This window comes from Silene latifolia, chromosome X (genome assembly GCF_048544455.1).
Source record: "Silene latifolia isolate original U9 population chromosome X, ASM4854445v1, whole genome shotgun sequence".
Lineage (NCBI taxonomy): Eukaryota > Viridiplantae > Streptophyta > Magnoliopsida > Caryophyllales > Caryophyllaceae > Silene > Silene latifolia.
Window position 1 is genome coordinate 277,061,298 of NC_133537.1, and position 23,977 is coordinate 277,085,274.

The 23,977-nt window shown below is 38.1% G+C and overlaps 1 protein-coding gene across 1 annotated transcript; it reads right to left on the reverse strand.

Moving 5' to 3' along the window:
- Nucleotides 1–13,533: 13,533 nt before the first annotated feature.
- Nucleotides 13,534–22,142, reverse strand: LOC141620163 (protein FAR1-RELATED SEQUENCE 5-like). The gene is made up of 3 exons (XM_074437103.1): nucleotides 22,127–22,142; nucleotides 20,816–21,869; nucleotides 13,534–14,317 (listed from the first exon to the last, which is right to left on the reverse strand). The coding sequence occupies exons 1-3, from the start codon at nucleotides 22,140–22,142 to the stop codon at nucleotides 13,534–13,536; spliced, it is 1,854 nt and encodes a 617-aa protein (XP_074293204.1).
- Nucleotides 22,143–23,977: the final 1,835 nt, after the last annotated feature.

The following is a 23,977-nucleotide window of genomic DNA, read 5'->3' on the forward strand; positions in this document are numbered from 1 at the left end:
TTGTTAGTAATTAAACGTATTTAATTACTTTAATTAGGTGACGGTTTTATGAAGCGGTATTATTATTGGATTTGGATTTGCTTATGGGGCTTACGAAAAGGTAGGTTAATACTACTCAGTTTTAATATATTTAATTGGTCATGTGAGTCGTATTTTTATGGTCATTGCATTATAACATGATATTGGTTAATTGTATTGAATGAGTCGGTAATTGGTATGTTATACGGTATCTTGCATTTATTGTATTGTGTTGTATGTCGGACGACATAGTGGATTACTTGTTGTTATGGAGACGTAACGCGCGGTTGGGAGACCGTCTTATGCTTGAATCGCCTCTTGGAGCTTCCCACTCCAAGAGGGATGTGCACATTAATGGCTTGAGTTACGGAGAGACTCGTGTGGGTAAGATACAACGTCTGGCAGGGGATCCGGTTGGCTTCCGGACCCGGTACGTCTGGGCGTGTCCAAGTACCTGTTTGTGGTTGTTGGTATGTCTGGCGTGTTCCGGTACCAGTGTGGTTGTCGGTATGTGTGGGCGTGTCCCGGTACTGTGGAGGTGGACGTTGGATAGCGTGTCATTCTTATCATAGTCATGTTGCATATTCACACACTTGAGTCGTGTCACACTTTATTTATTGAAACTGACGTTTGTGTGTCTATGTAACCTATTTTTGGGTTGGCCTGTGCCAATCCATATGATATTCCGATCATATGGGGAGCAGGTTAAGTACAAGTTTTGCTTGTTGACGTGATCGGGATTTGGGGTCACGCCTTGGACTCGGAGTCGAGTCGTGTAGCATAGATGACATAGTCATAAACGAGTTGTATTTCATTTATTCATTAGTTTATGTTTGTAATAACTAGACATGTTATTTATTTAATGAAGTTTCTTAATTGTAATTCCGATTTCACTCCCTCGAGAAACTGAGACGGTAACATCTCCCAATTACCTTGGCCGGGTAAGAAGGGGGTGTTACAAAGTGGTATCAGAGTGACGATTTGGAACCTAAACCAATGAACCAAAATGAATCTAGGAGTGTCTAATAAAATGAACCCGAGGTGAGTATAATATGAGGTCGGTTTTGGGTGAGAAGGATCCTTCATTTCAAAACTAGATCCTATTGTTTCGGTTTGTCAGTACGTGAGTGGTTATGAGTCGGGAAACGTGAATTACAATGTTGTGTGATTTCATGTGTGTAATGTTAAGTTGGCAAGTCATCGCATGACGTGGTTTTATGTGTTGATACGAGTTTATAGATTTCTCTTTTTGCTTGATATAACCTTTCATTGGTATATGATAATGTGTGATAGTTGAAATGATGGAATGGAAATATTCACTTGAGTGAGATATATGTTATATGGATAAAGGATTGTTTCATGTGAAGTAAATTTAATTGTATGAGCGTTACGTGCTTCAATATGATGAGTTTAAAGCCTTAAATTGCATGTGTATTGTAGCCAGTTGATAGGATTCTTGCATGAGGTAGTTATTCATTTTGTACATGTTAATATGTGAAAATTTTGGATGAAAAAGAGTAATGTGTAACGTGTTTTGGAAGTGGTTGTTACGTGTTGGTCTGTGAGGGGCACTAGCCCCGTCCTTTGGAATGCTATTACCGCATCTATATTGGATTTCATTAATGCTACAGTTAGAGTGTGATTTGTAATAGTTGTTGGTAAAGTAGTCGTTAGTATAAGAATATTAATTCTTAGTCAGAAATTGCAAACCATGGAGAGGCACTTAACCGAGTGCGAGCTAGTACTTGACCGAGTATCAGTCACTCGACCGAGTGAACCCTACCACTCGACCGAGTGGACCAATTTCCAGAAACTTGAAAATTTCTGGAAGTGAGCTACTCGACCGAGTGGAGAGGGCACTCGACCGAGTAGACTGGCACTCGACCGAGTGAACTCAGCACTCGACCGAGTGCCAATTTCTGGGCTGTAAATTTCGCAAAAATTTTGTTATTACCTTATTTTATTATACCTCTTTATTCTTTCGTCATTTAAAACTATTTCTAAATTCCCTTGTTGATCTTTATTGTAACACCCCTTCTTACTGGGCCAAGGTAATTGGGAGATGTTACCATCTCGGTTTTCCAAGGCTGTAAATCAGAGATAAAATCAAGAAACGTTTATTATATATGAATAAGTTTAGTGATTACAAATCATAAACGCAAACAAAAGATAAATGAAATACAACTCGTCTAGGACTATATCATCCACCTAGTGGCTAAGTACTCGACTCCAAAGTCCGTAGCGCGACCCGAATCCCGATCACGTCTACAAGAAAAACCTGTACTTAACCTACTCCTCATATGATCGGAAATATCATATGGATCGACACAGGCCACTCCGGAAATAGGTGACAATTACACAGACACACTAACGTCAGTTTCAATAAATAAAGTGTGACACGACTCAAGTGTGTGAATAAGCAACATGACTATGAAATGAATGACACGCTATCCAACGATCACCTCCACGGTACCGGGACACGCGCAGACATACCGACAACCACACTGGTACCGGGACATGCCTAGACATACCAACAACCACAAACCGGTACTGGGACACGCCCAGACGTACCGAGTCCGGAAGCCACCCGGATCCCCTGCCAGACGTCGTGTCTCAACCACACGAGTCCCTCCGTAACTCAAGCCATTAATGTGCACATCCGTCTTGGAGTGGGAAGCTCCAAGAGGCGACTCAAGCTTAAGACTGTCTCCCAACCGTCTTACGTCTCCATAACAACAACAACCTCCAACATATACAGTCATCACAATACATAATATGCAATGCACCACAGACATGCCAAACACGTCACAAATACCAGTATCACAAATATCCCGACTCCTCGAGTCATCATAACCAACAACATGCAATACGACTCACTCAATGCAAATGAATGACAAGAGACTCATTTAATAAATAAATACAACTGTGAAACTGAGTAGGATAAACCTACCTTTTAACAAATCTCCAAAGCTACTCAACACAAGTAAGATCCGTCTCATTAAACCATCTCATAAAACCATCTCCTAAACAAGATAATTAAAATACGATAATCACTAATTCTAATTAAATTAAATACAAAATTAAATAAACAAATCCCGTCTTAAAACTAGCCAAAACCCGTCTTAAGACTCAAGGTCAACAACCACTCAATACCACCACCATGGCCCACCATCGTGGGCCACCACACAGCCACCCACGGCCGACCAAGGCAGCGGCAACAACAACCTAACAACCGCCCCACCAACACCCCCATTCGACACATACACACACACACACACACATACACGGCACCCCACCCCCCCTTTCAAACACCACCAAACCACCACCGCCATTCGTACCACCACCTAGCCACGGTACACCGTGGTCCTGCCCAGCACCCTTGACCACCACTAGAACCGAGCCCAACCACACCCATACGACAATAACAATAATAATCAACAACAACCACACACAACTCGACATCTCCCAAAAACAACCCGTTTACCACCACTTGCCGCCCCTTAAACCACCACCCACGACCTCCACTACGGCCTCCACTCAACCCACGACACAACCACCCCAACCCAAGTCAATCACGGTAAGACGGTCACACCACAACAACCTAAAACCCTAGATCTAGTTCGGTCAACCCGTTTTAGGTGGTCAACAATAGTCAAAGGGGTGGTCAATGACAGTCAGACGTGAGCCAATGTCGAGGCGGGTCAACGGTATTAATTAAATAATATATAAACAAGTTTAAGACGGTTTTACCTTACGATCTCGAGGCGGAGGGACAAAATCTTCATTTTCATTTTCTCTCTTTTCTCTCTTCTTTTTCTCTTCTAATTTGATGGTGGATTGTGATGTAATTTTATGTGGATAAGGTTAGGATGAGTGGATAAGGGGTAAGTGTATATATATGAGTAGTTAGTATGGTATTATACGTATATATATATATATATATATATATATATATATATATATATATATATATATATATATATATATATATATACAAATGGGATCCGACTCATGTTTCAAAATTTCCAATTTTTTTACTTTCTCTCTCCTCTTCAAACATCTGTCAACCGTTTTCCTCAAAAAATATCACCAATACACCGTTATAACAATCAAAAAAATTAAAATCATCAGTTGCTTCAAAAATCAAGAACAATAATCGTTGATATCACTCAATAATAGGTATAATTGAAATTCAAATCTCCTTTTCATGGTGTATATACACTACTACAAATCCAGGCAACTACAACGCCCCTTTAACAACGATTATTCACGAAAATCACAATAGACGTTGTAGAATGTATGGCACGAATTTTACTAAAATCAATTACAACGGGTATGGTTATAAAAACCGTTGTTATTCGTTTTAACAACGGGTCACACATGAACAACCGTTGTTAATAATTTGGCGCAAAATTGGCACAAAGTTAGTGAAAAGTATTCACAACGGTTATTTTTGAAACCCGTTGTTAAAACTTATTTAACAACGGGTGTTTTTTACAACCGTTGTTAAAACATATTTCACAACGGTTGTTGTTTAATAACCGTTGTCAATACCTTTCATACTATAAACCACACAAACACAAGTCTGCTGCAGCCACAAAACACAAACCTTAATACACAAACACAAACCCAAAGAAAGACCAAACACAAACACAAAACACACACTTTCTCATCGTCTCTTTCTCTCTTTCTCATCGTCGCTTTATCTTCTCGCCGTCACTGTTGATTTCATCGTCTCTTTACGTACGTTCTGTAATTATCAGGTTTGTTTCATCGTCATTATTTTATTTTTCTAATTATTTCATTTCCATGTATGTGTTTTTATCGACCATTAGGTTCCGTTCAAAGATCCGCTATATCGTCATATAGTCAGGCTGCCATTTCTTTCTTTGCTCCGTCAAGCCATCTTCTTTGGCGTCCTTGATCGGATCGAGCATAGTAAGAGTCTTAAGGATGATATCATTCATTTTGTTGGAGTTTGGAGTTTGTTTTGAAAGATTAAGGAGATGGTTAATTTATTTGGAGTTTGTTTTAGCAGTTAGGGTTTGGAGAATATATTGAGATAATGGAAATGCATGTTAGTTGAGATAATGCAATGTATTTATACTAAGCAATGTGTGGGTTGAGTTGTTTTTTAATTAATATATATGTTAGGAAGTTGTGCCATAATCAGCATCATCATATCTCTCAATGCTTCAAATCTTATTACTAACCCTTCTCATTCCATATTGTCCGTTCATATGCCTGAGATGATGGCGGTAATAACTGGATCTTGATGATGACCGATCTATGGAGTTCAAAAAATGGAAGCAAATCAAACAAGCATAACTCAACACTTTCAAAATGATCATTTCATTTAATTTTAAACCAAATACATTACAAAGAATTATCGAAATCAAAAGATGTATAATAAGTTAGGAACAACCCGGTTAAGCGTAAAAAGCGCTTCTCAACTCGCCACCAATCACGCCACTCTGGTATACCGCTAACTTCCGGGTCATTGGCTTCATATTTTGCAATAACAGATTGAATATATGCAAGGACACGACTTGCATGTGGAGATAAGGTTGGAAGAGTACAACTCAACATATCTCTGGCTGCAGCCAAGTTGCGAGTAACAGGCCGACGAGGGTATGAAGATGATGATGATGATGAGGCTTCATATTTTGTTGACAAGCCGGACTGCTTCACGCCTCTTAATCCAATAATTCCGTTGATGTTCAAGGGATGCTTTGATTAATGGGTGTTGATCGGCGGGAAGCCCGGCGAGAACCTTCCCATCATCTTCAATCGTTTGTGTAAGCCATTCTTCGTTGTTGATAAAATTAGGGTTCATTGCCATGTTGTTTCAATTAATGAATGTTAGTAAATGATGCTTTAATATTTATAGCTAGTCACATTTATAAGTTTTTTCAAAACTGTTGGTAATTAATTTATTAAGGGATATTCTGCATGCATCGGAATTCTAACGAGCCGTAATTATACATGCATCTAGTAATATTTAATTTAATTTTTTTTTATTTTTTAAGAACAAACAACAACGGTTATTTACAAACAACCCGTTGTCTTTAGTTATAACAACGGTTTTGTATATTCAAACCCGTTGTTATAACTTTCCCCCCAAAATTGAGTCACACTTTCCACAACGGGTTTTTATACTTAAAACCGTTGTTAATATTTTTCACAACGGTTTCCTTAAGAAAACCAACCGTTGTTAAAACCTTTTACAACGAACGCTTTAACAACGTCCGCTTTTTTATATAACAACGGTTTTTGACCGTTGTTATAGCCTGTATCTGTAGTAGTGATAAGTTTTATCATTTTAATTTTAGTATTGTGATATTATTTTGTTGTTTTCTACTTCAATAATGGTATGTAACAATGGTAGTTTGTATACACGATGATGAATTGAAGCAATGTTAATAAAAAAATGCAGGAATCGAAGAAGTATAATGAAGAAAACGAGTAAAAAAGTAGATTCAAGCCCTAAAACGAAAAAGGGGAAAAGAAAAAACAAGGATGTAGACGATGAAGTTCCTACTACTAATGCGAAGAAACTAAAGGTGACTTTGAAGAAGAATGTTGGTAATGAATTGAAAGCAAACAATATGGAGAAAGACGTTGTTGACCACGCTGAAAAGCCTAAAAGGAAACAAAAGTATGTAGTGTTTCTATTCTTCATTAAGTTCTAGTAAATGATTATGTATGTTATATTAATGAACTGTTGATGTTGTTTACACGGGTAACCTAATTTGTAAACTATCATAGAAATGGATAGGAATGTTATACTGAAGAAATATGTATGTTATAGTTTCTATTTGGAAAGTGGAATGTGTAATTGTATCTGTAAACTGTCATAGAAATGGATAGGAATGTTATACTGAAGAAATATTTATTCGATTTGTTGTTAAGCAATGTGTTCATTCTTGTTATTCAATGTGTCATTACATTAGTATTATTGCATGTTACAGTGAGTGAATTTGTTGTTTCTGTAATTTGATTTACATGAATAAATTGTTGTTGTTGTTGTTGTTGTTGTTGTTGTTGTTGTTGTTGTTGTTGTTGTTGTTGTTGTTGTTGTTGTTGTTGTTGTTGTTGTTGTTGTTGTTGTTGTTGTTGTTGTTGTTGTCGTTGTTGTCGTTGTCGTTGTCGTTGTCGTCGTCGTCGTCGTCGTCGTCGTCGTCGTTGTTGTTGTTGTTGTTGTTGTTGTTGTTGTTGTTGTTGTTGTTGTTGTTGTTGTTGTTGTTGTTGTTGTTGTTGTTGTTGTTTATTTACTTTTTTGTAACATGTATAGTTTGTGTTGCAGGCCTGTTGAATTTGTAGTTAAATGTCGATCAACAACTTTGGTCGAAATTATTAACAATCTCACAGATGAACAAAAACAAGCAGTTAAAGAGATTGGTTTTGGGGGCCTGTTAGAATTGAAAATAACCGAATTCCCAAAGGGGATAATAAAATGGGTGATAAAGGCATTCAACCACAACAGCTTCCTGTTCAAAGCTTCTGGTACAAAGGAGTTTATTCTGAAAAAGGATGATATCCATGACTTTTTCATGTTACCTAGGCAAGGTAATGAAGTGGAATTTACACCGATTGGTCGTTGTAAATAGTCAGCAGAGGAGCCTTTAAAAGAACAATGGCGCCAAAGGTTCGGATTAGGAGGCACAACAGAGATGATCAAGATGAACCAGTTATCTAAAAGGTTAAAGCAAACAACTGAGAGTGGAGATGACTTCAAGCGGATGTTTGTGGTCTACAGTATGTGCACATTCTTAGCACCTAACACAAGTCATATCCTAGATTTCAAGCTGCTTAACGCTGTCCAACATGTTGCAAAAATCAAAGATTTAGATTGGTGCAAGTATGTGTTTCAGAAATTGGTTAAAGCAGTGGAAGAGTTTAAAGGTGGTAGTAAGAGTCTTTACGGATGCACTATGTTCCTCATGCTGGCATACATGCATAGAATCGAGTTTAGAGGAGAAGTACAACCAACTGAACTTCCATTAATACAACATTGGACAGATGCAAAGTTGAAGAAAAGAGTTGGTGATGAGAAAGCTGTAGGATACTTGGGAGATGGGACAATGACAAAGACAAAATATCCAATCTGTCTGCAAAAATCAGAAACTGTTTCGCAAGTAAGGGGAAAAAAAGATGGGAGTCAGAAAACTGGATTTGAGAGAGGGAAAGTGTATGTAGCAATGGAACTGCCTCCAGGAATTGAATCAGACGAACAGTTAAAGAAGAAGGCCATTGATGTAAGTTCAGAACATAATAGTTATTGTAAAAATCATTTTTAATGCTAATTCTTTTGAAAACTTAAAAAACAGTAGTACTTATAATTCTTACTTGTAATGTAATACAGGACATTCATTTTCTCTTCCTCGAGATGAAAAGGGATTCTGACCTTTTCCATGCAAGAAATGTTGAACGTATGCAGATATTCAAGCGAAAAGTAGGGTCGGAAACAGGTGTGCCTGATAAAAGCAATGCAGAATCGAGTACCCCAGTTGCTCCAATACAAACTCAGCAACTATACAAGAATCCCGTGTACCATGCTTATATGGACGAGTTGGTGAAGAGGACGAAACATGCCCAAAGCCTTGATATACCTTCTTTTGAAGAGTGAGAAGAATTAATTAATGCATACAACAAGTCCTTAGATGAAGAACAACAGAATGCTACAAAGGCAAACGAGTCACCACAGAATATTGCAAAAGGCATAGAAGAGATTGTTTTAAACATAGCCAAGGAGGCCGTAAACCCTGCTGCTAAAAAAACATTGAATGAGGGGACAACAGACAAAGGGGATTTGCTGAATTCACAGAATACAAACAGCAGCGACTTCAGCTAAGAGTCTGACCATGGGAATGAGTATAGAGACATGGCAGAGACTCCAACTATAACAAACGTGGAAGAACCAGCAAATGGAGATTCAGATGCCACCGAAGACAGAACAACTGATAAGCATTCATATCTACTACACACAAATAGAGAAGAAGAATGCATGGATGTAGTCGATTATGATTTCGGATGTTCACTGGTATGTGGACATGCAGAAGAGGAGACAATTCTGTTGTCGGAGTACATGATTGAACATAGTGAGTTGATGACGCCTCTTCTTCGACAAAGAAAGGAGGTAGTAGACTACTGTTACCTAACTGACCACAACTACAACAATGAGTAAGTATACAACTCAACTTTTTACATTCGTATATATTTTCTATATTTGTATGATATACATTTGCATATTACAACTTCCTTTTTTTTTTTTTTTTTTTTTTTTTTTTTTTACAGTGAGATTAGCAATATTTGGATTGCTGCACTTTCTGTCAAAGGATGATGCAAAAAGTATGATGGTCGATGAGTTGATAACAACATCAGTCATAGAATGTTGGTCAATTAGGCTTAATGAACTGATTGTCAAGAGGGTGCTGACTGATGAACCCTACAGATTATACTTGGGAATTAATCATATGGTATGTTATTCTGAAGGGTTATATATGTTATAGTAACTGTAGAAGTATGTTATACTGGTAATTATATTGTATGTTACTCGAAGGAATGTATATGTTATAGTAATTGAAATAGTATGTTTATCTTTGGTAAGCATAATGACAACATTTAAGCTTTCAATTTTCAGGAACAAATCATTAGCTTATTGACAATAGAAGATGATAAAAGGGCAGGATATGTGGAAGAAATATTTAATGCATGGAGAGGATGGTGCAAGTGTTGCAAAAGTCCATTGAATTTGGATTCTGACATGGTAAGAAAAAATAGTTTCAAACTTTTTCAATAAGAAACTATAAGAATGTATGACTGCCAATATCTAAAAAGCTTGTTTCTTGATGTTTTCGTAGGTATTCATTCCAATGATATTTAATAAGCACTTTTTTTGTGCTTGTATAAATTTCATTGACAAGAAGATTGACTACTTAGACAACAGAGAGTATGGAGGGGTCTTTACAGAAAATGAGTATGTCGACATGGCAATGATAACAGTACGTTTTCTAGTGGCTTTTGCAACTGCAATTTGATATATTGTTGTAAGCTTAGAACTGAGTATCTGAATGTGTTTACAGTATCTGAATGTGTATTATTGTAAAGCAGGCCCATATGTTTGGAGCATTTCTAGATGAAAATGGTGTTCAAAAGGGCGAAATGGTTAAAAGTTTTTCAATGAGAAATGTGCAATTCAAGTGGAAGTGTACAGAATTGCATGACAATGTCGACTGTGGAGTGTTTATGATGTTTCACATGTTGTTTTACGTTGGTAAGCTATTTGATTGTGACCTTGGAAATGCGACAACGAGGATTGTATATCGGGCAGAGATATTTGCAATACTTGTGATGAGTGACCTTAATAGTACAAGAGATAAACTGATGGAGAAGGTTGAAGAAATCAAGACTGAAAGAAAAGCTTTACTGCCTGTGCTTGTTGAGCAGCGTAGGAAAAAGGCTGAAGAGGAAGCAAAGAGTAAGGGTCTTGTAGAAACTCTTTGGATACATGTTATATTCCAAACGTTTTGCGACTTGTAAGTAATATTATTTGCATGAACTGAAAACAGGACTTGAACAAGAACGATTATGGTCAACACCAAAAGCAAAAAAACAGAACAGCTGTGATGACTATCTGAAGACACCTATGTCAGTCTTAGGCGATCGAATAAAGGGAGCATCGAGATGGCATTGGTGCGCATATATTATCTGCGGAGAACCAGAACCTAATTTTATTCTTGTGTCAAGATTTATGAGAAATAATAAATCGCGTTTCTCATTGATATTGATTACGAGGAAGGAAGTGGCTGATTATTGCTTTCTGGATGACTACATATTTGATCAAAGGTATTAAAAATTGAATCCTATCTACTGTAAAAGGGAATGTAATTACACATGTAAGCTGTTAACTGGTAATTTTTTTTGGACATAGAGAGTCTGTGGTGGTGTATAATGCATAAAAGAGTTTAACAAGAGAAGATATACAAACGTTGATGCCAATAGTACATCTAAATCAAAATGTCGTAGAATATTGGGCTATGCTACTGAATAACATAGCACACACTGAGAAAGGCACAAAAACACTTATGTTTTTTGGAATAAATCACATGGTAAGTAGTCATCGATCATCTTTAATCTATTCTTGTGATTATGCATGTATGTTACAGTGATTGAGTAAGTCTGTTATTGTGAATGAATGTGCATTCATTTGACTTGTTATTAATATATCAGGAGGACATCAATGCTCTGGTTGAAAGAGAATCCAATGGTACACAGGTTGATACACAAGCTAACAGTGTGTATGAGTGTTGGGATAGGTTTATAGCTGATAACTCAGAATGAAATCTTGAGGCAGAACTGATTTTTATCCCGAAAGACACTACTTTTGCATGTGTGTCGACATGTCAAGCAAGAGGGTGGATGTACTCGACAGCGTGATTCATAAATCATGGAAGGATAGCAATGTTTATAATATTACAAGAGTAGTGGTATGTGTCAATATCTATTCGCACATTCAAATATTCAAATAACACTTTGTGACAGTTTTAAAAGACTAATTAAAAGAGTGTTGTCTTGTTTGATGTAGGCTGGTGTACTCAGTGATTACTTGGAAAGTAAAGGAGTGAAGGATGGAGAGGCAATAGCAGGATTCCCTATCTTTGAGACAAAATTGCCATGGCGGACACATGATGCCACTGACTAGGAATCAGGATGTTTTTTAATGATGCACATGATTGCATACGAGGGGGAACCGTATGAATCTCAACTGGGCAAGAAGATTACAAGGCGCATATTTTGTGCTAAAATGGCAGCATCATTGGTCTTGGCAGACATAAATGAGAAGCGAGCTGAAGTTACTGCAAAGGTGAATGCATTAAAAAGTAAAAAAGAAGATATGTGGATAGAAATTAAGCGTAGAAGGGATGAAGTGACTGAGAAGAACAATGACAACACTGAACTTGTTGCAACAAATCCCAACGTAACTGAGATTCCTGTGCTACATTCAAGTCCACAAATATTTGCAACGTATGGGAGGAGAGTGAAACAAGCAGCAAGGAGAGAAGGCTATCCAAAAAAGAAAAAAGTAGAAGGTGGAGATGCTGGAAAGAAATGAAGTTAATTCATTTTGATGCATTTTGTAAATGTGTTCTGGAGAACATATGTTAAAGTAGTTAAAACAGATTGTTATGGTAATTGTGTTTTATTGTTACAGTATTGAATTAATGATGTTATTGTGAATTAAACCAGCATTTCCAGCACGTGTTCACTTCGAGCATTTTCAATCAAAACAGTAATTGTGTTAGCATGTTATACTTACAGGTTGATGATGTTATTGTAACAATGCCTGTTACAGTAACATCATTAATATTTCTGTTACAGTAGTTGTATTATGATGTTGTAGTAACAGTTTGATGATGTTACAGTGGAACAGCGGGATTACCTAGAAAATAAAAATGAAAAATAAATAGTGTCTGTTGCAGCAACACTTTAAATATGTTATAGTAACGTTAGAATGATGTTATTGAGAATCACAATGACATTGTCTCAAGTACAGTGATTTTGCTGCCAAAATCATCACATTGACATTCTAAATGTTGTTACAGTAGTTGTATTATGATGTTTTAGTAACAGTTTGATGATATTACGGTGAAAAAAGCATGATTACCTTGGAAAAGTAAAAGGAAACAATCAGCGATTGTGCATTAAAAGCAACACTTTGAATATGTTATAGTAACGTTAGAATGACGTAATTGAGAATCACAATGACATTGTCTCAAGTACAGTGATTTTGCTGCCAAAATCATCACATTGACATTCTAAATGTTGTTACAGTAGTTGTATTATGATGTTTTAGTAACAGTTTGATGATATTACAGTGAAACAGCATGATTACCTTGGAAAAGTAAAAGGAAACAATCAACAGTGTCTGTTGCAGCAACACTTTGAATATGTTATAGTAACGTTAGAATGATGTTATTGAGAATCACAATGACATTGTCTCAAGTACTATTACAGCAAGCATCATAGTTTCCAAAAAACTGTGTAGATATAAAACTGTATGTCTCAAAAAATCATAATAATCGTTTGATAGGACTGTATTTTCTTATAACCTAAAATATGAAGAATACAAAAAACATAAAGTAATGTTAAAATTGAATTATATTAATGTCCATGTTGATCATCACTAATTCCACAAGTGCAACAGCATCAGTCAAACAGCATCATCATCTTCTGAAGTTGCCTGTGAAGAAAACCAACAGTAAAATGATGTTAATCACAGTAACAATGAAAATTAATCTGAAAAAAAAGCAAGATAATTAGATAAAATGTAAGAGAGAATACATCATCTAGTTCCTTTTGAGGGCAATTGCGTTTGTCATGGTTAGCCATCTGTTTGCAGCAGGCGAAAAGTCTTTTAGGCTTCTGTGCTTTTGCTATCGACTCGTTCCTGCTGGACAAAAGCCTTTTGCCGCTACCCTTGTTCCTGACTTGTTTGCGTGGTAAGATCGTCACTTATGAAGAACTTGTAAAACCCAAAAGTTGCTCTATCTCTTTCTCCTTGGATAATACCTCTGATGAGGACGAAGGACTGAATTCTTCTCTAAAAGACTTCAAAAGAGCAGCTAATTCTTTGATGCGATCAACAGGCAAGCTTTTTGCAACACCGATTGTCGAATAGAACTCTGACCAAACATTAGAAATCTCCATCTTGATAACATCAGGAGGGTCACAGTCCTCTATGATATTGCTAGGAAGAATTGAGAAAGGGTTTCTATATGAAGCCTTACACCAACGAGGAACGATGAATTTGGAAGGAATGCTTTTAAGGAGATTAGCTAAGAAAACCCAAAATACATGCCTGCAAAGTAAACCTTTACTTTCAAAAAGTTTGCAACTGCAATTAACCTCTTGTGTTGCGACATTATATGAAACCTGGAATGTAGAATATCTCAACTCATCATTAATGTCATATACACAAACGTCCCCATTTACAGGCATACCAGCAAGGCCGCAAGAAGAAGTGTTCTTCAATTCAACTTGAACATCATAAAACACTTTATAGGTGTAGACAGATGCAGCATGTAACTCAATTTTAGTAGCCACCGCAGTGGTGAGTAAAGCTGTGCTCCTTGTCCTTATCATGACATTTTGCAAATAACGCTGTTGTTCCATGGCAGTTTCAAACCGCATCCAAAATTCAACCAAAGTTCCAAAATGAGTCTGATAACGCTTATAGAAGGAATTTGAACTCTCGGGTCTCTGAGTTGTTCTTAACAGCCCTCCCATTGGCATGTCTCTAAAATAGGCAGGGATCCAACGGTGCTTATCACGATACATGCTTGAAAGTCATTTATGGCCAACAAGGTTGAAGTCATTCATAACTGCAAGCCACTTCTCTTCAAACTCTTTTGGTTCTAAAGTAGAATCCCAAACAACCGAATGCAAACGAGAGAGAAAATCAGTCTCTTTGCATGTGATTGCACCTACTTTAGAACTAACTTTTTCCATAATATGCCACATACAAAAACGGTGGCGGGCTGTTTTAAAAACATTTGGAATAGCAAGTGATACGTGCATTTTATATAGTCTTTTTAGCCTATTTTATGCACGTATTTCTATGCTTTTATCGTGGTTTTATGCTACGAAATGCCCCGAATATGCTACTTTGGGTTATTATGTCTTAATTGCAGGAATGAACCAGAAAGTAGCGAAATCAAGTCATTTACCGTCCATTTTGCATGCATTTGGAGAAAGAGTAGATTTGGAGCGGGAAATATTGCTGTCTTGGGATGCGTGAAGGTGTTTCGGGCACTAAAAGGATAAGTCAAAGGCAAATTAACGAGAAATACAAGCTGCTGAAGTCAATTATCACTCGATCGAAGACATTCTTGGTCGATCGAGTGGTTTTAGGTTGAATAATCAGTCGATCGAGTTGTGTTCCTACTCGATCGACCAGTTCCTGTATAGCCTTACTCGATCGAGCACCCTTCTTGGTCGATCGAGTTATTTCTGAGTCAAGTTCACTCGATCGAGTGATTTAAGTGGTCGATCGAGTGGATATTGATGACGGGCTGGGCTTTTTAGTTATTTTCCGTCATTAGGTTTAATCCTACTCCTAATTTCTTATAAATAGGAGTAAGGGTTGTCATTTGCAATCATCCAATAATCCGGGGATCACGTTGCTTTTCTCCCTTTTCTCTATACACTGTTACTTTGTTCTCTTATTTCCGGATCGCTTAATTTCAGTAATTCTTCTCCCCTTATTCACTTTTTAATGTTTATTTCTTCTTTTATTATTGTTCTTGTTTATTTTATCATGCATAGCTAAATCCCCTAGTATGTTAGGATTAGGGAAGCCGTGGTAGCGATGCTTTAACTGTATTAAATAGATTAGCCTTGCGGTAGGAATTGTATTAGTCACTTTAACTGTTATCCGGTCGAATGAATGCATGCAGGAGACCATAAATCTAGTTAACCCCGACCTAGATCGAAAGATTGGAAGGGAAGGCTTGCTTAATTACAATAGGGTATAGCAGTGAGGGCGAAAGTTAAGCTGTTTACGCTCTAGGGCGGTTTAAGGACCGAAAGGTGACGACCATAGCTCTTCCTATCAATAGTCTAATCGCCTTAATATTCCTGATATAATAGATCTAATAGCTGCCACGGTGGACCGACTCTTAGCATACTTCTTTCTCTTACTATTTATTCATTTCCCTTGCCTAAATCATTAGTATAGTTAATTCAATCAAACCCCAGCATTGTGACATTTAGACAGATAAACGGACAAATAGATAGTACACCGCCTCCCTGTGGAGATCGACCCTACTTACCGCTGACTTCTGTTAGTAGTACTTAGGTATTTTATTTTTGGTGTAGAAACGACCGCATCAAATTTTGGCGCCGTTGCCGGGGAGGCAATCTATTTATTTATTTGTTTAATTTTATCTGTCTTTAGCCTCAAGGGATTTTTCCCTTGAGGCCGTTTTAATCTTTTGTTTAGTGCTGTTTTGATAGGCCTTACAGGTACTACCTAGACAGTTCTAGGTGAAAGATAGTCAAAGGGAAGGCTTGAGTACCTTTGACCCACCACCGATGTCCCATTTTATGGAACAGACGGTGATTTACCGCGGGAGATGTGGTTCTGCTCGAGCACAATGCAGCTGTAGTTGTGCCGCCACATCCGCCCTATCAATGGCCACCGCAACAAGATTCCCCTGATATACAAGAAGAAGACCTTGCGGAGCTGAAATTCTTGATGGAGGAACTTGCATTCCAAGTGCAAGAATATGTCTCGCGATTTGATGAGCTCGAGTCTGCAGTTGCTCAATTAGCGGTGAGATGGAGAGAGAAGAGATCGCGGAGTCGACTATATTTGATGAGAATGCTTGTATCACAAATGCAAGAGAGTGATAGATATATGGACGCTCGAATCCCCGAACTGGAGTCACAAATAGCTCGGTTAGCGGTGAGATGCAAGAAGAAGAGGTTTACCTTCTTTGAGAGCGGTTTTTCTCTGAGGAAACCATGTTGCCCAATGATGAGGATGACTTCTATGACTCGGACGACGAGTTCCTATCATATTTCACTACCCCACGCGAAGATTTCAACAGTACAGACGGGAGGAATCACTCGATCGAGTGACAATTATTGGTCGATCGAGTGACTTTCCAGAAGAACTTGCTCGATCGAGTGGAATGCAGGAGGATAGTTCTCGATCGAGTGATTCTGCCACTCGATCGAGTGAATTGCGGAAAGAGATTGGTCGATCGAGTAATAACTCTGCTCGATCGACTGATTTGGCCATTGGGAGCTGTAATTCGTCATTTAGGCTTGATTTGGATGACGACTTTGACGATGATAACGGTTACGGTGAATCCCCCTTATTCAAAGCCGAGCTGGATGCGCTTGAGGCTGAGATTTACGGGACAAATTCGAGGGCGACGAAGGGACAGGTGAGTCGGCAATTGCTCCTAGCACGGATGAGGTATTACATTCCCTTGTCAGTGATTCCGTCATGGAGAGCAACCAACTTTGAGGTAGTAAATGGTAATTTTATTATTGTTTGTACCGCCAAATCGATTCATGTTTTTCCTTTTAATGTTTTACCCCCTCCCATGTGGACGAATAAATTAGCAATTATTCACCATCCCTGTCGTCTCAATTTTGTCAATCTGAAATGGAGCCCTACTTTATTGACAATCGCTCCCGCGCTCCTTTATTTGGTGGATAAATTTAGGAGCGCCCATAGGAAATTTGTTAGACTTAAATGTTTACATATCTTTATTTCCTACCTTGCTATTCCACTTTTGTGCTACTTATGCTTTTGTGTAGCACATGCGCAGATGTATGATTTGATCTTTGCGCGCTTTGAGCTGTTTTGATCGTGATTAATTAGAAGGCTCGAAGAAAAAGAAGGTCGATTTGGGACTGACTGAAGCTAGCGCTACCCGGGAGGCAACCCGGAGATTTTATTTTGTTTTTATTCAATTTCAGTTGTAATAAATGGTTCTTATACCATAAAACTATCTCAGTAAGCTTGTTTTTGTTAGTTTGCGGGCTGTTTTAGTTCCATTTTGCAGGAATTACATCGAGGACAGTCGATCGAGTAGTCATTCTACTCGATCGAGCACTTTAGCTGAGAGATCTTCTCGATCGAGCAGTCAATCCTTTCGATCGACCACTGCAGAAACAAAACCACTCGATCGACCACATCACCATTCGATCGAGTTGTTCTTGGATGCCCACTCACTCGATCGACCACTGTTGGACGGATATCGAGTGTATTTGACTTGGATTAGCTTCCTGAGACGGTTTTCCGGGCCCTTAGCAACCTCCCATTTCATGGTCGGTTTGGGGAGGTCCCCTTATTTCGCGCTATCTTGTAAGTTTCCCGCTTTTACTCTCTTTCTCTTTTAGTTTGCATTTCCTTTCCTTGTTTTGGTACTATAGGGGCATTGTACGGTTTGGTTTGGGGAGGTTATGCATCCATATCTGTGTCTGCATATTGTTTTTACTGCATTTCAGTTATCACGTTTAATTTTATGTTTGCATTGTTGTTTACTTTCGTTAAAATTCAAAAAAAAAATTTCAATAAAAATTAGAAAAATTGTTAAAATTCAAAAAAAATTTCATGTTTATTTTTTCATATAGGTTGAGTCGGAACGGTCGATTCCCATGATGAAATTGCACTATTATTTGTCTTTTTGCTTAAGCCTTGCATTGAACTGTTATCTTTTAGCTTTGTCTTTTGCATATCTACGAGTTAATGTTAAATTTAGCTGAACGAATAGACTTGACCTGAAATTTTGGCAACCTACTTATAATTTCTAAGGAATTAGAGCCGTATAAACTGGTGTCATTTATGACCAGTTTCATGTAGGATTGTGAGTAGTTACTCCTTGCATAACATGTATCATCAATTTGCACGTATATGAAATTCAATTGCTTTTTGTCGTCATACATTCGGGTTAGTGGTTGGTGTCACATGCAGGGAGGTGCTTACATTTTCCCTTTCTTTCATTTTTACCCATAAACTCCACATTAGCCAAATTTGCCAGTTGACCCTTAGCTACATCCAAATTTAGCCTGCCTTGTCAAGCTAGTTTAGATTGTTGTTTTGCGGTATATATTTCATTGCATCAAATGTTGGCGCATATTCTGTTGATTCGGAGTTGGTATCTATGAAGAAAGGGAGGATGAGGAAAAAAAGACGTGAAAAAGAATGAAAGTGAAAAAATGAAATGAAAAGAAAAAAAAAAGGAAGAAAAAAAAATGATGTGAAGAATGAAGAAACCGAAAAATAAATAGAAAAAGAAAAGAAAAAGATGTTTAAAAATGGTTGACGGTTTCTGCTCCTATGTTCTATCTTATATCATTTGAGGAGTGTCTGCAGTTGGGTTTGGTGAGATTTTATGCCAACTGAAGGGCATGTGCTTAATTCATAATTGAGTTAGAATCGGATGCCGATATATGGTTTTGTTTAGGTACTAGCTTGATCACCTATACCTCCACATTCCCATAAATGTTTTGCCTTTTCTTACCCATTGCCTCACTTTACCATATTTTTGTAAGCCCTCGGGTTTGTGTGGGACCTTGTTGGTTGGAATGTATGTTCGGTAGCTAGAATTGTCTATCATATTAGTTGCATGCATGTTATGTGGGTCGTAGTTTAGGTGAGCGACTATTCTTCTTTCTCTCTTACATATATGTTCGCCCTTTGCTTCATGAGAGAAAGAGTGACCCGTGAGAGTCCAATTTTAAAGGTCTTGCAAGGTCGACGGTTCAGCTTTATTATAAACATCCTATAACTCGTTTGCATTTGACTGTTAGCTATAAGTGTTAGTTTGCTTGCATTAAATTGGCTTAAGCGGGCATTTGTAGCTAGCTACGAGTTATTTTCCGTTCCATTAGCGTTTAGTTTTGAGTTTACTCGGGGACGAGTAAAGGTTTGGTTTGGGGAGATTTGATACGTGCATTTTATATAGCCTTTTTAGCCTATTTTATGCACGTATTTCTATGCTTTTATCGTGGTTTTATGCTACGAAATGCCCCGAATATGCTACTTTGGGTTATTATGTCTTAATTGCAGGAATGAACCAGAAAGTAGCGAAATCAAGTCATTTACCGTCCATTTTGCATGCATTTGGAGAAAGAGTAGATTTGGAGCGGGAAATATTGCTGTCTTGGGATGCGTGAAGGTGTTTCGGGCACTAAAAGGATAAGTCAAAGGCAAATTAACGAGAAATACAAGTCTTTGAAGTCAATTATCACTCGATCGAAGACATTCTTGGTCGATCGAGTGGTTTTAGGTTGAATAATCGATCGATCGAGTTGTGTTCCTACTCGATCGACCGGTTCTGTATAGCCTTACTCGATCGAGCACCCTTCTTGGTCGATCGAAGTACATTCTGAGTCAAGTTCACTCGATCGAGTGATTTAAGTGGTCGATCGAGTGGATATTGATGACGGGCTGGGCTTTTTAGTTATTTTCCGTCATTAGGTTTAATCCTACTCCTAATTTCTTATAAATAGGAGTAAGGGTTGTCATTTGCAATCATCCAATAATCCGGGGATCACGTTGCTTTTCTCCCTTTTCTCTATACACTGTTACTTTGTTCTCTTATTTAGGATCGCTTAATTTGTAATTCTTCTCCCCTTATTCACTTTTTAATGTTTATTTCTTCTTTTATTATTGTTCTTGTTTATTTTATCATGCATAGCTAAATCCCCTAGTATGTTAGGATTAGGGAAGCCGTGGTAGCGATGCTTTAACTGTATTAAATAGATTAGCCTTGCGGTAGGAATTGTATTAGGCACTTTAACTGTTATCCGGTCGAATGAATGCATGCAGGAGACCATAAATCTAGTTAACCCCGACCTAGATCGAAAGATTGGAAGGGAAGGCTTGCTTAATTACAATAGGGTATAGCAGTGAGGGCGAAAGTTAAGCTGTTTACGCTCTAGGGCGGTTTAAGGACCGAAAGGTGACGACCATAGCTCTTCCTATCAATAGTCTAATCGCCTTAATATTCCTGATATAATAGATCTAATAGCTGCCACGGTGGACCGACTCTTAGCATACTTCTTTCTCTTACTATTTATTCATTTCCCTTGCCTAAATCATTAGTATAGTTAATTCAATCAAACCCCAGCATTGTGACATTTAGACAGATAAACGGACAAATAGATAGTACACCGCCTCCCTGTGGAGATCGACCCTACTTACCGCTGACTTCTGTTAGTAGTACTTAGGTATTTTATTTTTGGTGTAGAAACGACCGCATCAGCAAGTAACATCCCAGCATCTTGATCTGTTACGATACATAAAGGCTCCTTTTGACCCATACAATCCAAAAACTTTTTGAAACACCATGTAAAGGAGTCTTTATTCTCATGATCAAGCAAACTACAAGCAAATGTGACAGACCGTTTGTGGTGATCAACTCCAGTAAACGGAGTGAAAATAATACCATATTTATTAGTTCCGTATGTAGCATCAAAGCTAACAGCATCACCAAACTCAGCATAGTTCTTCCTAGACTCAGCATCTGACCAAAACACCCTGCTTAAACACTTCTGATCATCAATCTCATGTGCAAAGTAGAAACCAGGTTTAATTTTTGCTAGCTCTTCAAGATGATTAACAAAGAGAGTTACATCCTTTAACCCTATAAAACATTTGACATCCCTAGCAAAATTCTTAAAATCTGTCAAAGTTGCTCCAACATTAGCATAACCATCTGCATATTCTTTGCATTGCTGAAAACTAATGGACGCCCCCAGCTGCAACTTTGAATTATCAATGATTTTTTTTTGGAAACAGGAAAGTTTCCTTACAACTTTCTGGAACTCTTTGTCGTTAATAGAGAGAAGACGGTGATTATGGAAAGCAACAAATTGATCAACTCTACAACCTCCACCCCCCGTCGCTTCAACCCTCATCATTGCTGGACACCCAATCCTAGTAATTTTAACATTCCTTGAAACATAAGGCTTAACAGTAGAATCTTTCTCAACATTTGTAACAGGACACTTTAGTTTATTTTTATTCTCTCTGTATCCTTGACGATTACAAACAATAGACTTCCTCAGTAATTCACCACCACGGGTACGTTTTGTAGTATACAGCCTTGGCTCAAACCCAAAGGAAATTGCATATACCACAAAAAAACACATTGCTGAATCAAAGTCAACAAACTGCATTTTCAGTTTAGGTGTGAATGACTCCTCAACTAGTCTAGTACATCTCTCACTACCACCAGGAGTGTAGCTCAATTGAAGTGGATGTATTGCTGTTGGATGTGATGTGCAGGTTGGGGTAAAAACAGATTCACGACAAGATTGAACCTCTGAATAATGTAAAGGTAAAAAAAAACAATCAGAGAATAAACAAGGTATGTTACAGAGGTATGTCGTACACCAAATTCGAAACAAAGAAGGAAAATTTAGCGCGCTGAATAGGTTTAGCAAAGATAACCTGCGGATAGTCAGGTAGACTATCCGTAGTGGATTCTATCATCAGGGGTGGTCCGCGTGGCCGCTTAGCAGGCCTTTGGCTCGATTGTCCCTCTTGCATTGGCTCTTTTCCCTTTGTCATTATTGTTACCTGCAAAACAGCCCATAAGCAACGAAAAACCCTTTAGCAATGTCAATTTCTGGAAACCCGAATCAAGATCAGACCTGGAAGCGAATTAGGGTTTCGAATAAATTGGGGGAAACGGCTTAAAACACGTCCTAACTGCTTATTTGCGTTGAAAAACAAGGGGGAAAGAGTAGACTAAGCAATTAAAGTACAAGGATGATAAGAAATCAAACCCAAAATTCGATTTCCCCAAATCGATTTTTCATCTCACAAGCACAAAATTCAGAAAGTTTTGCACAACAACCACAATAAAATCGAGAATAGGGCATAGGAATGAGATTAGAGACTTACCTTGAAGAAACCTTGAAGATTAAAGCAAGAAAGGAAGAGATTAAGGTCGAAAATGCAGAGAAATCGCGAAAATAGGGAGAGAAATAGGGTTTGCTTAAAAGTTTGTGTTTGTGAGAATGAACAAGTGAATGAGCAAAACTCCCCTTTTTCAGTTGTAATCTGATCCCGCAGAGTGGTCGATCGACCACTTTGCTCGGTCGATCGACCAAAATACCTGCGCAGTAGCTTCTGGACTCTCCTTGGTGGTCGATCAACTATTTTACCCAGCCGATCGACCACTTCCCTATACACAGTAGCCTCTGTTCTCCTCGCTTCAGTCGATCGACTGAACCTCCTAGTCGATCGACTATTTGAACTGGCAAATGGACTTAAATTCGTCAAAATTCATTTTGCCATCATAACTTCCTGTCTTTCTCTCGCAAAAATCCAGTACCACTTACGCACTTTGCATAAAATAAATTCCTGCAGAAATTATCAAAGGCGTACAATTTTCCCCAAACCAAGAAATTGCCAATTAAAGGGGATTAAAGAAAAAGACAAACAAGTAAAACAAAAACTCAAAGTTCAAATTAATTGAAATGACAAAATAAATTTCCTAAGTTACAAAAAATTACAACCTGGGTTGCCTCCCAGTTAGCGCTGGTTTAAGAGGTCCCGCACGACCTTGTTACCTCACTTTTCATCATCTGATAGCGGATCGAAGTACAAAACCTCGACCTTCCCAACATATGCATCTGATCCATGATAGTGCTTCACATATTGGCCATTTACCTTGAACCTTTCTCCAGCAGAGGTCTCAAATTCAACTGATCCGAACTTTGTGACAGCTGTGACCGTATAGGAGCCGGTCCACCTGGATTTCAGCTTACCAGGAAATAAACGGATACGAGCGTTAAAGAGAAGTACCTTATAGCCAATATGGAACTCGCGCTTGATGATTCTCTTGTCGTGCCAGCGCTTTGATTTCTCCTTGTAGATCCTTGCATTGTCATAGGCCCAAGACCTAAATTCCTCTAGCTCATTCAATTTTGTGTCATGCGTTTCTCATGAGAGAGGTTAGGATCCAAATTCAAATCACAAATAGCCCACCAAGACTTACGCTCTAACTCGACAGGTAAATGACATGTCTTACCATAAATCAATCGGTATGGTGACATCCCGATTGGCGTTTTAAACGCAGTTCTATAAGCCCATAAGACATCAGCTAACTTAAGACTCCAATCTTTCCGTGATTTAGAAACAACTTTAGCTAAGACTTCTTTCAATTCTCTGTTAGAAACCTCAACCTGACCACTAGTTTGGGGATGATACCCCAAACCTCTACGATGTTGGACACCGAATTTAGTCAATAAAGCACTAAGTTGTTTCTCTTTAAAATGCATTCCCCCATCGCTAATGACAACCCGAGGGACACCAAAACGAGGGAAAATAATCTTTTTAAACAATTTAATCACGGCCTTTGCATCGCAATGGGGAGTAGCAATAGCTTCCACCCATTTGGATACATAATCTACAGCTACGAGG

What these genes read in the sequence shown, in the direction of transcription:
- LOC141620163 (XM_074437103.1), bottom strand. An exon ending in ACAGATCAAGATGCTGGGAT is followed by an intron (nt 14,318 to 20,815) that starts GTTACTTGCTGA and finishes TGCCTATTTTAG; the next exon opens with AGACATGCCAATGGGAGGGC.